Source organism: Python bivittatus, unplaced genomic scaffold (genome assembly GCF_059951505.1).
Source record: "Python bivittatus isolate LINGU-HERP-01145 unplaced genomic scaffold, Pbiv_v1 ctg000590_np1212, whole genome shotgun sequence".
Lineage (NCBI taxonomy): Eukaryota > Metazoa > Chordata > Lepidosauria > Squamata > Pythonidae > Python > Python bivittatus.
Window position 1 is genome coordinate 5,482,471 of NW_028277086.1, and position 12,232 is coordinate 5,494,702.

General features: G+C 44.5%; 2 protein-coding genes across 7 annotated transcripts in view; one reads left to right on the forward strand and one right to left on the reverse strand.

Moving 5' to 3' along the window:
• Positions 1-1,566: 1,566 nt before the first annotated feature.
• Positions 1,567-9,097, reverse strand: CHRAC1 (chromatin accessibility complex subunit 1). Its single transcript, XM_007425596.4, has 3 exons — positions 8,906-9,097; positions 7,473-7,599; positions 1,567-1,738 (listed from the first exon to the last, which is right to left on the reverse strand). Exons 1-3 carry the CDS (start codon positions 9,050-9,052, stop codon positions 1,614-1,616), a joined length of 399 nt encoding a protein of 132 aa, XP_007425658.1. The 5' UTR covers positions 9,053-9,097; the 3' UTR covers positions 1,567-1,613.
• Positions 9,098-9,569: 472 nt separating this feature from the next.
• Positions 9,570-12,232, forward strand: part of TRAPPC9 (trafficking protein particle complex subunit 9) — a 281,618-nt gene continuing 278,955 nt past the window's right edge. Inside the window, exons 1-2 of one of the 6 annotated variants that reach the window (XM_088148924.1) lie at positions 9,952-10,308; positions 11,470-11,555. In XM_088148924.1, coding sequence (XP_088005050.1) covers positions 10,184-10,308; positions 11,470-11,555 — 211 coding nt within the window. In that variant the 5' untranslated portion in view covers positions 9,952-10,183. Of the gene's footprint in view, positions 9,844-9,951; positions 10,309-10,370; positions 10,549-10,818; positions 10,839-11,469; positions 11,556-12,232 lie in introns of those variants that run through there. The other 5 variants (XM_088148920.1, XM_088148925.1, XM_088148921.1 and 2 more) reach the window with 5 other exon arrangements.

Below are 12,232 nucleotides of genomic sequence, written 5' to 3' on the forward strand. Positions count from 1 at the left end.
TCCCTTTTTAAAAAGATGTGAATTGGCATCTATCACTTCAGCAGGTAGCATGTGCAGCAATTTACATCTTTTATCTTGAATCTGTCCTCTCATCAATCTTTTCCACCCCTGCGTGGGACTAGCCTTTTCCTAATGAAGCTGTGTCCAAGCCACAGATACAGCCACAAACTAGTCAGCCATGCTTTTGGTCTGCGGGTAGTCTACAGGTTACGACCACTTATTCAACAACTGTACGAAGTTACAATGGTGCTGAACGAGAGGGACTTACGACCGGTCCTCAGAGTTCCAGCTGTTGCAGCATCCCCGCAGTCATGCAATCGTGATCCAGGCACTCAGTGCCTGGCTCGCAATGATGTTGCAGCGAGCCACAGTCATACAGTCGCGGTTTCTGACATTCCCTGCTGGCTTCCCACAAGCAGAATCAATGGGGAAGCCAGCAAGAGGTCACAAGTTCTTCCCGCCACTTTTTTACCTGTCCCCCCACACTCTGTAGTGCCTGTCTGTGGCACCCTCTGCAGCACCTGTCCACGCTCCCCCCCTGCGGCATCCTCCTGCCTGTAGGGGGCACCTGCTGGCCTTGCTCGGGACTCCTGCCTCTTCCTGCTTAACAATCCGCGCGGTCCTGGGGTTAGGACAGCAACCATGCCTACGGTTGCTAAGCAACGTGGTCACACAACGTCTCGCTTTACAACTGCTGCACTTAGCGATGGAAATTCCGGTCCCAATCGCCATTGTAACCTGAGGACTACTTGTACTGTGCTGGGTGAACTGAGCCAAATGGTTTCAAGCCAATTCCTCCTTTGCTAAAAAAAGATGATTCTTGCTTCAGTTCCAAAGAAAGGGCTTAATTTTATTTTCTTATTGCTCAATGCCCACCACCCTAAGGAGTGGCACTGCTTTGACTGGCATGCTCAGTCTTTTCTCCATACACACACATACACAAATTGACTAACAACCTCCCTTGTGAACTTGGTCATTTGTGAAAGAAATGTTAAAGTGTTTTTGATAGGAAAAAAACCTTGGTGTTCTTTTACTCAGTCTCCTGCTGTACAAATGTCATCTCAAACCATACAAGGATCCACACTGATTTTTTTCAAACTTCCCCATATATGTATTTATACAAAACCCCGGAATTCCTTTTTATTTACAGCAGTGTAACATTACTCCAACAGAAGCTAGTCCAGCTTATATACAACTATTCATATAAACAGTTCACTTTTAGGGAATCTGAAACATTTTTTATTAACTTACACTGAAAGGAAAGCAAGCAATAATATTGGCATGTAAAAGTAGTTATAAACTTTTAGATTTGCCCAATGTGGGCAGAGAAGATGATTCTCTATTGAAAATACAGTATTCAATTAACAAGAATGTTTGGTATATTACGAGCAGGCATCCATATAATCGTGTTTGTAAGCTCAAGATGAAAAACAAGGATCTGCATATGTGTTCAGTCCCACATGGAAGTCTTTGTCATATTCTGCAGAGTAATTGTACACAAACTGGCAATTCTGAGAATTCATTGGTTCAAGGATGTAGGAATTTACTTGACCACAAGTCATTAAAAAGTGTTCATACAACAAGGCCATAATGTAAATTGACCTGCTTTACTGTCAAGTTGCTTCTTCAGCTTCACTTTCCTCCTCTTCCTCTTCTTCCTCCTTTGTCTCTTTTCCTTCTTTTTCTTTTTCAAGCATTTTTAAGTATTTGCTCGCCAAGATCTTCTTTGGCACAATATCTGGGAAAAAAAACTCCTTTTCATTAAATTACTAAGTATTTCCAATCACTACAAAATAATTTACATCTGTATAGTCCACTGCAAGTGTTTCCCTTTAACTATGGAAATAATAATAAATTATTACTTCCATAGTTAAATGGGTACAAGTTCAAGAATGGAATCACCATCAGCCACCTCCTCTACATGGATGACATCAAGCTGTATGCTAAGAGTGAATGAGACACTTGACTCACTGATCCATCTGACATGCATCTACAGTGAGGACATTGGGACGTCATTTGGACTGGAGAAGTGTGGCCGGATGGTAGTAAAGAGAGGGAAGGTAGTTAAGACCAGTAGGGTGGAACTACCAGTGCACCACGTACCAGACATAGAGACCAGCTATAAATACCTTGGTGTCCCACAGTCACATGGGAACCATGATGAGGAGGCAAAGAAGGCAGCAACATCCAAGTACCACCAAAGGATAAGACGAGCCAGCTCAATGGGAAGAACAAGATCCATGCCATCAACACATACGCCCTGCCAATCTTCAGATACCCTGCTGGTATAGGGAGCTGGCCAAAGGAGGACATGAGGCTGCCGATGTGAAGACCGGAAGCTCCTCACAATGTACGGAGGTTTCCACCCCAAGTCCAACACCCAGAGACTGTACACGAGCCGGAAAGAGGGCGGGTGGGGTCTGATGAGTGTCAAAGCCACTGTCCTGGATGAAACCCGGAGCATCCAGGAGTACATCACTCAGATGGCACCCAAAGATGAGCTGCTGAGAGAATGGCTGAGGCAGCAACAGACATGGGAGGAAGTTCAAGTGGAGGAAGTGCCATGGCAAGACAAGCCCCTGCATGGGATGTACCATTGACAGATAACTGAGGTGGCTGACGCTGGGAAATCCTACCAGTGGCTGGAAAGGGCTGGACTAAAAGACAGAACTGAGGCACTGATCATAGCAGCACAAGAACAGGCATTAAGCACCAGATCCACAGAAGCAGGGATCTACCACACTAGACAGGACCCAAGGCGCGGGTTGTGCAAAGAGGCCTCAGGCAGTCCAACACATAGTGGCTGGGTGTAAGAGGCAGGCAGGAACAGCATATACTGAACAGAACCAAGTAGCTGGCACTGTGTACAGGAACAACTGCACAGTGTATGGGCTAGACCCTCCCAAGTCCAGATGGGAGATTCCACAGAAGATCATGAAGAATAACAGGGCTAAGATCCTGTGGGACTTCCAGATCCAAATGGACAGGCAGGTACTGGCCAATCAACCAGACATCGTGGTAGTAGACAAAGACCAGAAGACAGCAGTGGTGATAGATGTAGCAGTGCCAAGTGACAGCAACATCAGGAAGAAGGAGCATGAGAAGCTGGAGAAGTACCAGGGCCTGAAGGAGAAACTAGAGAGGATGTGGAAAGTCAAGGCCAAAGTGTTCCCAGTGGTGGTAGGAGCACTCAGGGCTGTGACTCCTAAGCGGGGAGAGTGGCTCCAATGGATCCCAGGAACAACATCAGAGCTCTCTGTCCAGAAGAGTGCAGTGCTAGCAACAGCTCAGATCCTGCGTGGAACCCTCAGACTCTGGTAGAGGACCCGAGATTGAGGAAGACACATACCACCCATGGGGTGAGAGGGGAATTTTTCTATCTATCTATCTATCTATCTATCTATCTATCTATCTATCTATCTATCTATCTATCTATCTATCTGGGTTCCGCGCAGGATCTGAGCTGTTGCTAGCACTGCACTCTTCTGGATGGATGGATGGATGGATAGATAGAAATAATAAAAAGCAATAAGTTCAAAAACAACTTATAAAATGGTTTTTGAGAACTCTGATGGGGACACAGTTTGAGCAACCTAATTTTTAGCATATCCATCATCCATGACAGTTTTAGGATTATAAGATACATTTTTCATTGTTTTATTTTTACTAGAGCCAGACAAAAAATAATTGTACAAAATTATTTTTTGTCTGGCTCTAATAAAAATAAAACAATGAAAAATGTATCTTATAAACCTAAAACTGTCATGGATGATGGATAATTGTACACAATTATTACACAAGAAAGTGAGATAAAATTGCCAATAGATCCTAATATACCATTAATTTATTTATTTGCAGGATCTACCAGAGATTTGCAACAAATAATGATTTCCAATTCTCAATAGTTTTAATAAGGGAAACAAAGTGTTTTTATCCCCTAAAATAGGTTGTCACAACTAAAAGCTCTTGAGGGAAAATTAGATTAGATTTGAATACAAACCCCAGTTCTTTACTGAAATCACATTCCTATGCTGATACAAACTTTGAAGCACTTTAGGTACAATTCAGTTCATCTTGTTTGTATTATTGCTCCTACCCTGCCCATACATTGCCTTTTCTTCTTTAAACTTCTCACTTCTTTTAGAGAATTTCCCAAACTCTTCCAACTGCAACTTTCTTGATCTTCCCTTTCCTCCTGAGCTCTTTCCACTCTTCCTTCATATATTTGCTTTACTATTCGATCCTCATTCATTTTCTCTACGTGATTAAAACAGTTCAACACACTCCTTTATTACTTTTGATATTCTGTCTACGTACCCATTGATTCCTATCCTATCTCTTCTTTTACCACACATAGTTAAGTAACCCAACTGCACTTTATTCAACTTCTACATTTCTCCTGACATATCCAGCTAGCACTTCCATATTACAAAATGGGCAGCAGCACACCCTTAAACACAAGTATTTTGCAACTTTTCAACTGTTTCTCACAACAGACGTAGGACATTTCCACCAGTATTTTTACAGATAGTCCTTGCTACCTGACCACAACTGGGACCGGAACTTCGGTTGCTAAGTGATGCAGTTGTTAGGTGAAACATCACGTTACCGCACTGCTTAGCGACCGCAATCCTGGCAGTCCCAGTTGCCATCATTAAGTGAATGCCCTAGTTCATTAGGTGAGGCAAGTTCTCGCTGGCTTCCCACAATGAAGTCAGTGGGGAAGCTGGAAGGAAGTTGCAAGCCCCAGGCGCTGCCAGATAGGGAAGGGAGTGCATGGGGGTGTGTGGGAGGGTCAGTATCCGACCTGCACCACACTGCCGCACATCTGACCCAGCCCTCCCACACACCCCCATGCACCCCTTCACTCCCTCCCCCATCCTCCGTGGCTGAAAATCTTGCTTGGATTTTCCGTATGAAGCTTTTTCATGCAGCCCCCAAAGCTCCATTCACTAAATGCCCCATGGGGGCTGCCCGAAAATGCCCCAGCTTCACACAGGGGTTTGCGGGTTGCCTGAAAAACCTTTGTGCTGAAATCCAAGGAGGATTTTGGCATGGGGAGTTTAGCACACAGAGCTTGGATTTTGGCATGGAGCTTTTTCAGGCAGCCCTCAGACACGAAAGGGAGTCCTTGACAGGCATCAGCAGCTTGCGACCTTCCCTGCTGGCTACTTTCCCAGCTGGCGGTAGGGAAGATTGCAAATAGTGATAACATGATCGTGGGGTGCTTGGCAACTGGTCGTAAGGGCGAACCGATTGCCAAGGGCCCAGATCACCATAACTTTGGGTCACATCATAAGTTCCTTCATTCAGTGCCATCGTAACTTTGAACGGTTGCTGAACGAATGGCCAGATAGCGAGGACTATCTGTATATCTTAAACTTTCTCCATCTATTTCCCCATTTTCAGTAAACTTTCTGTCAAGGTACACAAATTTATCATACTTGCTCTATAATCTAAACTCCATTTTCTCTACTTCAGTCTGTGATACATTAATTTTCAGATTTTTACTCTTTGTTGCATCATATTACCTAATAATGACTGCAAGTAATTTCAATTCTCAGACAACTTGGCGTTGATATACATTCATGTCCCCAACCAACACATCTCTAACAATATCACAAGCAGTCTTTGTGGATTTAGCTACAAATAAATTAAATAATCAAAGGGACATCCTGTATCATTATCTTGTTCCTGGCTGAATGTTAGGCCATTTGCTAAGCATTTACTTCCATGATTACTACATTCAACCATCCTCAGTTCCATATCTGTGCACAATCTTTCATAATACCAACCTATTCGCCTTTTCACACACTTTCTCTAAATCAACAGGCATAAACTTTCTCATATTCATATAATTCTAAATGATGTGCTGAAGAGCAAAAATCTGTTCTGCACATCTTTAAAACTATCAACGCTCCCTTATTTTAATTCCATCAAAAATAATTTCAGCTTCTACTGTTAATTCTGTGCACCTTGCTGGAGATTCCTTGTTTAGCCCTTTTCATCCACTTTTCAAAACATATTTATTTCTGTCAAAATTACTTTGCATTTCTCTGTCTTTTTAATACTAAAATTTTCTTGCTCTCTTTGATTACATTCTTTGCAATTATATTTTTCTCTTATATCCACGAAACAATATCTTTCTATCATCCCCATTTTTTTGCTATCATTCTCTCATAAGCACTTTTTTCTTATCCAGAGTCCCTTTCATTTCATCATTCCATCAAAGATCTTTTTTCATACTTCATATTAGCATAACTCCACATACTTCTCTGTAATATTTACTCTGCTCCAAGGAATTTCCACATCCTCTTTCCATACATCTAATTTCCATTCATGCTGTTGGAAGATTAATCTACTAATTCTTTTTCAGACAGGATTTGCTTTTTCCTTTGCTACATTCATATACTTTCATTTCATTCACCTCTTTTCTTTTTTCCCACATCCATTTTCTCTCCAGATCCACTCCTGACACTACAAAATAACAGTCTGTTCCACTATATTGATGAAGGCTTTCACAGCCAGTATCTGCTGGGCAGGATCGGGCTCCAGGTTTAATGACTGGTCTAGAAAATAGATTTCCTGATATTTTGCTGGCAACTGTAGCTGGCATCTTCAGAGGCAAGGTGGGCCAGCCCTCACCGACCTGCACCAATGGGAAACCAGCTCAGCTAAACACCAGTCAGAAGTCAGGACACCTGGCCATGAAGACAGCAGCCCAGTCAGTCCCTGCTCAGTTGCCTATGGTCTGTGTAGCCTGCGGTCTGTCCCACACTTAGAATCGCTTACCACCCTTGTACGTTTCATGAATTCTCAAACTTTCATTGTAAGCAATCAAATCAATCATGTTTCTAGAGTGATGTTCATACCTTGATCCATTTAGGACACAGTAAGACTAAAAGGAGCATAGTTCTTTCTTGCAGGGTCTTTCTCAATTATGATCTACTGTAATAAAGACCAACTATAAAACAGCCACAGAGGCAAGATGAGACTTAATAATCCCAAGGAGAAGAACAATGGTATAAAAAGATCCTACACAAATTCTCTAGCTACTATGGTTTGGAGGAAATCTAGAAAGGTGCTAATACCAACTATCAAATGCCTTCTAAGATTAAGTACAAAACAGCTAATATAAGGTTCTCTTGCCTATCCTCAGAACAACCCTGAGGAGGTTGGTGAGAAAAAGGCCTCAGAGCACCCACTAAGCTTCCCAGCAAAGTGGATCATCAACTTAATCCTTAACTCGGCTATATCTGAAAAAACTCTCAACTTCAACTGTTAAAAAAAAAAAAGTGAACAAGGGTTGGGATTCTTGACCACTTGCCTGCTCATCTCCCATTAATAAATAAAAATATAGCCTGAAAGTCTTAACAGCTTATAAAGACTGAAATCGAACATTCCACAGTCCCCTTTCCCCATTTTAGTGATTATTTCACCCTAGTTATGTTACCAGCAATGTAAAGACCTACCTGCAAGGAACTGGAAAGTTTCAGAATTCTCTACAGTTTGTGAAAGGTCAGTATATGTTAGGGCTTTGTGCTCCTTGCCCTGGCCATGCTTGTAGGAATTAGTAGCTAAATACTGTACAAACAGCTCCTAAAAGGAAAAGATAATGTTTACAGCTCAAACATATTAAAGATCACACTACTCTTGGCTAATTATATCAATTACTGTGTTTAAAACATATAGAACCTATTCCTATAAATACAAAAGGAAATGTCAGTGATGTGGCATGAGACACTAAAGTTTCACTGAAGTTTAAGAAAAAGCTCCCCCTTCCTCCCCTTGAGGTTTGGCCTCCTTTACCCTGTTATCCTTTCGTAGAGGCCAGCTTGTCTCCTAGCATTGTACCAGGATGGTAATTGAGCCCACCAAAGCCAAAACACTTCAGAAAAAAAATAGCTGTGCTATTCTAGACTGGAAAACACAACAGTGTAACAGTCCCTGGAATGAAAAGTAGTTTATTAACCTTTGGGAGGCAAAAATCTCCCCCCATCCCTGCATGGGCCATAGCAATTGCTCAGACTCAAGCTACTTACAGAATCATTGTTCCCATATAGCTTGAGCTGCACCCTAAGGTCATCAACAAGGCACCTTCTGTGGTTCCACAGTGACCGTATTTGATGATCATGCTTCTTGCAGGCGCACATTATGGGCAAATTGTAATTCAGATTGAAACAAGCCTCTTAACGTTTGCTTTTAATGCTATGAACTATGCTTTACTTTTTTGTACATTATATTCTTGGCTACTAATCTTTTATTATTGCTTTTATTACATCTTCTCAGAGCCATTAAGAAAACAGTTGGCACATAATCATTCTGAAATAAGTCTAGTCTAGTCTGTTGGTAAGCACAATTTTCGGGGCAAGGGATGAAGATGGGAACAGCTGGTTTGAGAGTGAGGGACGTGCGATAGTGGTCGCATATCTATATCGATAGATAGATAGATAGATAGATAGATAGATAGATAGATAGATAGATAGATAGATAGAGGGTTTTGAGAGTATTGCCAAAATTTGGTTTAGTTTTTTCTTTCTTTTTTACTCAAAACTCAAATAGTTTTATTCCTGTAGCCACTGTTTTTACCCTACGGTTCCTCCCCCTCAGAACAATGTTTCTCAATCTTGGCAACTTTAAGATGTGTGGACTCAACTCCCAGAATTCCCCAGCTAGCAACAAGTCCACACATCTTAAAGCGCGGCAGTTCCCTGAAAAACACTGCTTCAGAGCATCAGCTTTCTCTACTTAAGGGCGTTTTCAGGGAACTGCCGCGCTTTCAGCCTGGAAATGAGGCCCTCCAGATGTGGCGGGGTCCCAATTCCCGCCCTGGGGGAGTTGCAGCCAACACATCTGGACCGTCCCTGCTCCCAGAAGGCTTCCTGGGGGCCCCCGCAGGGCCTACCGTCGCCTTGGCGGTGAGGAAAATCGCATCCGGGTTGATGCTGGAGACTTCGGGTGAACTCTTCATAATCACCCGGATCCGCGACAAAGGTAACGACACCAACCGGTTCTCGCCCCCGGCAGCGGCTCCGCTCCCTCTCGACGCCATCTTCCGCCTTCTCGGATGAGGACCATACACTCTCGCGCGCTTACCGCCGGAAGAGCCGCATCACCTTTTGGGACTTGTAGTTCCCGCCCGCCGCTGAGCCGCCGTTGCTGGGGTAGAAAGAACTACGAACCCCAGGAGCACCTTGCGAGCACAGCTTAACTAGAACCCCTGCGTCGTTGCTTGGCTTCACTGGAGCCAATCGGAGCGCTCTAGGTTGGAAGACTGCGCGTCCCAGAAGGCAGTTCGCTCAAAGAGGGCGGAGACGTCCCAGAGAAAAGGGCAGAGTGGGGGCTGCGTTGCCTTCGGCGCCTCGTTTAACCCGCTTTCGTGCCTTAATCCGGGCACCGGCCTTCAAACAATCCCCGCTAAGCTAAAGAAAAACGAATGCAGCTGTCAGGAGGTTCCGGGAAAATTGCCAGCCATCTTCCCGCCTCAGCCTTCCGATAGTTCCATCGGAGCAGCTGGCTGTGGGTGATGGGTGTGCAAGTCGCACCTCTGAAGGGGAAGCGCTCCTTGGGTGCGAGTGGGACCAAACAGGCGTACAAACGGCCATCTCCAGGCCTCTGTATTAAAGCATAATGAGCGGAATACTCCCGCTCCCTCAGGAGGCCGACCGTTGGATTCTAACGGCCGCTCGCGCTCGCAGCAAGCCACCGCCAAAAGCCTCGCGTGGGAGCCTCGCGCGCATGCGCGGGCTGGCGGCTGCGCAGTGAGCCGCCGCCCGCCCCGCCCTCCGTCTTCAGCGATCGGCAGAGCAGAGGAGGCGGAGCTATTACGTCGCCCCGACTGTGGTGGGTGAGCCGCTGGAGCCCCCGAGCGGGGCGGGCGAGGGGGCGCTGGAGGGAGCCGGCCCGGGGGTGGGGGGAGCCGAGCCGTCCCTCCCTCCCTCCCTCCCTCCGCGGGGGGGCCGGGAAGCCCCGGAACTACTCTCCCACCCCTTCTGGCGCCCTCCACGCGCAAAGTTCCTCCCGGGATGATGGGAATTGTGGTAGTCCAAACACACCCGGAGGGAGCCAGATCGGGGAGCCTGGCCGGGGCGCAGTATTGCCCGGCCTGGGCGCAGGCAGCCTGTGGTCTTCCAGATGTTTGGGGCCAGGCGTCAGCCGCGGCCAACAAGGCCGGGAGCAAGAGATGGTTGAGACTGAAGTCCCAGACGTGCATTTATGTATTGATTTTGCAAATGTAGCCTCTGCTCTTCGTTGCCTGAGTCGACTCCTCGCTTATTGCTGTTACTGTTGTGTCTCAGTGCCTGGCTGGTGTGTTGTGCTTTTGCCTTATACCAATGCACATATGTGGGTGGACAGAGGCGGGTTGGGGGCATTCCCTTTGGGGGCCGAAAAGTAGGGTTTGAAGCAGGGCAGCCTTTTGGTTTTTGGGTGGGAAGGAGAAGAGGAAGTCCGCTCTGCACGTTCCCAGAGGCACTCTCATCTTTACCATTCAGGCTCTTTCATAAGCATGCCTTGTACCGCTTTTCCTCCTGTGCCTGTTTCTGTAAGGTACCTACTTCGGTTTATAATTCTGTGTTGTCATTATTGGCCAAAAATGTAAAATGTAATACTTAATACAACCCACTCTTGTGTGCCTGGAACAAACCAGTGGCAAACCTCTTCTCTGTTGCCAAGAAAGCTACATGGTTATGTCCGTGAAGCCAGCAGAAGTCAGGCTCGACTCAAGGATATTTTTATTTTTTTAACGGAGCATAAAAGAATATAGACACCTGTGGAATTGATAAATACTTGATTACATCTGGCTTTCTGACTTGGGCAGTAAAATTGATGGCAGTCAGGTATATAAATTTGGTGCATCTATGTCCATTGAATTTAATAAGAATTACTAGCCTGCAAACTGCTTTTATTAGCTTGCTGGGAGGGATAGGGAAGGAACAGAGCATGACATTTTTCTGCTGGGCACACAAGAGAAGGCATCCTTTCTATGTCAGTCCAGTTGGATTCTCTGCCTGGCACAGGAGTAACAGAATGCTTCACCCTTATTCTTCTAATTTGATCATTCCCTCACATGAAATCCCATGCACCTTTTCTATACAGCTCCTGGTTGCCACAGACTGCATGTAGAAAAGTACATGGAAAGAAACCCCCACAGGTTCACTAGATGCTTAATTCTGGACATGTTTTGATTAAAAAAAAAAAATGTTTGTGGGTAGTGCTGTCCTCATGAAGTAACATGAATGGGTTCATCTTGCCTGCGAACTAAAATATGGTTGGCTAATTTGTGGGTCTGTGTTATGCGAATCCAGTCAATGAACTGGTTTGGTATTTTTTTGCAAAACCAGGCAATTCAGTTAATTCACTAATCATGGATTAGTGCTGTGTGTATTCAGCCCTTACATATTAGCGCCTCAGTTGTGCTATTTCATCTCTTAGTCACTTTTCTAAATATTCCATATTTTACAACTTCAGGACTGTACCATATTTCATCCAGAATATCAGCTGTTGGAGTACATTCACATGTAAGATGGAAGCTTGGGTGCACCATCACATGACAGGTTACTAATGTAAATATTTATGATATATTCAGGGCTCATAAAATCCTTTCTCAGAGGAGAGGTAAACTTTCAAAGCATGGATTTCTCCACCTTAAGTTAATATCTGAATGAGAAAAAATTCCTGGTATCTCCAGCAAACAAAAGCTCACTTTGGTTCCCACAAGCCTTGCTGGACTCTTTAAATTGGCCACATACAACATAATGGAGTGATGTCCATCCAGTGTATTTCACAGGATCACTTTTAAGAGGTATGAGGTAAAAAGTGACAGTACAGATCACTGTCCTCTGTGGATGACAACAGGGATGTCTTTTGGTCCCAGTCCCACTTTGGAGTATTGTTATGGAGCCATTGGCTCTGAGATGGAGTGAAATTGCTGGCAATGGGAGAATTGCCAGCAATTTGGATTGGATGCTAACAAATGGTCAAGTTCTGGTATGAGATTCTCTGCCTTTGGATTTAGGACAATGAGCTCAGTTCGTAGTTACAAGGTCTGGTCCTGGTTTTTGGTTTCGTTTTTCTTCCCCATCTACTATTTTTGTGTCATGTCTTTCAAACTGTCCTGTTTAGAAAACCCTATGGACTCTTCTAAAGCCCCTAAACATTATGCTCAGCTCAGAGGAGACTTTTACCAAGTTTTCAGTCTTTCTGCTGAAGAGTAAAACTATTTCAGTAAATA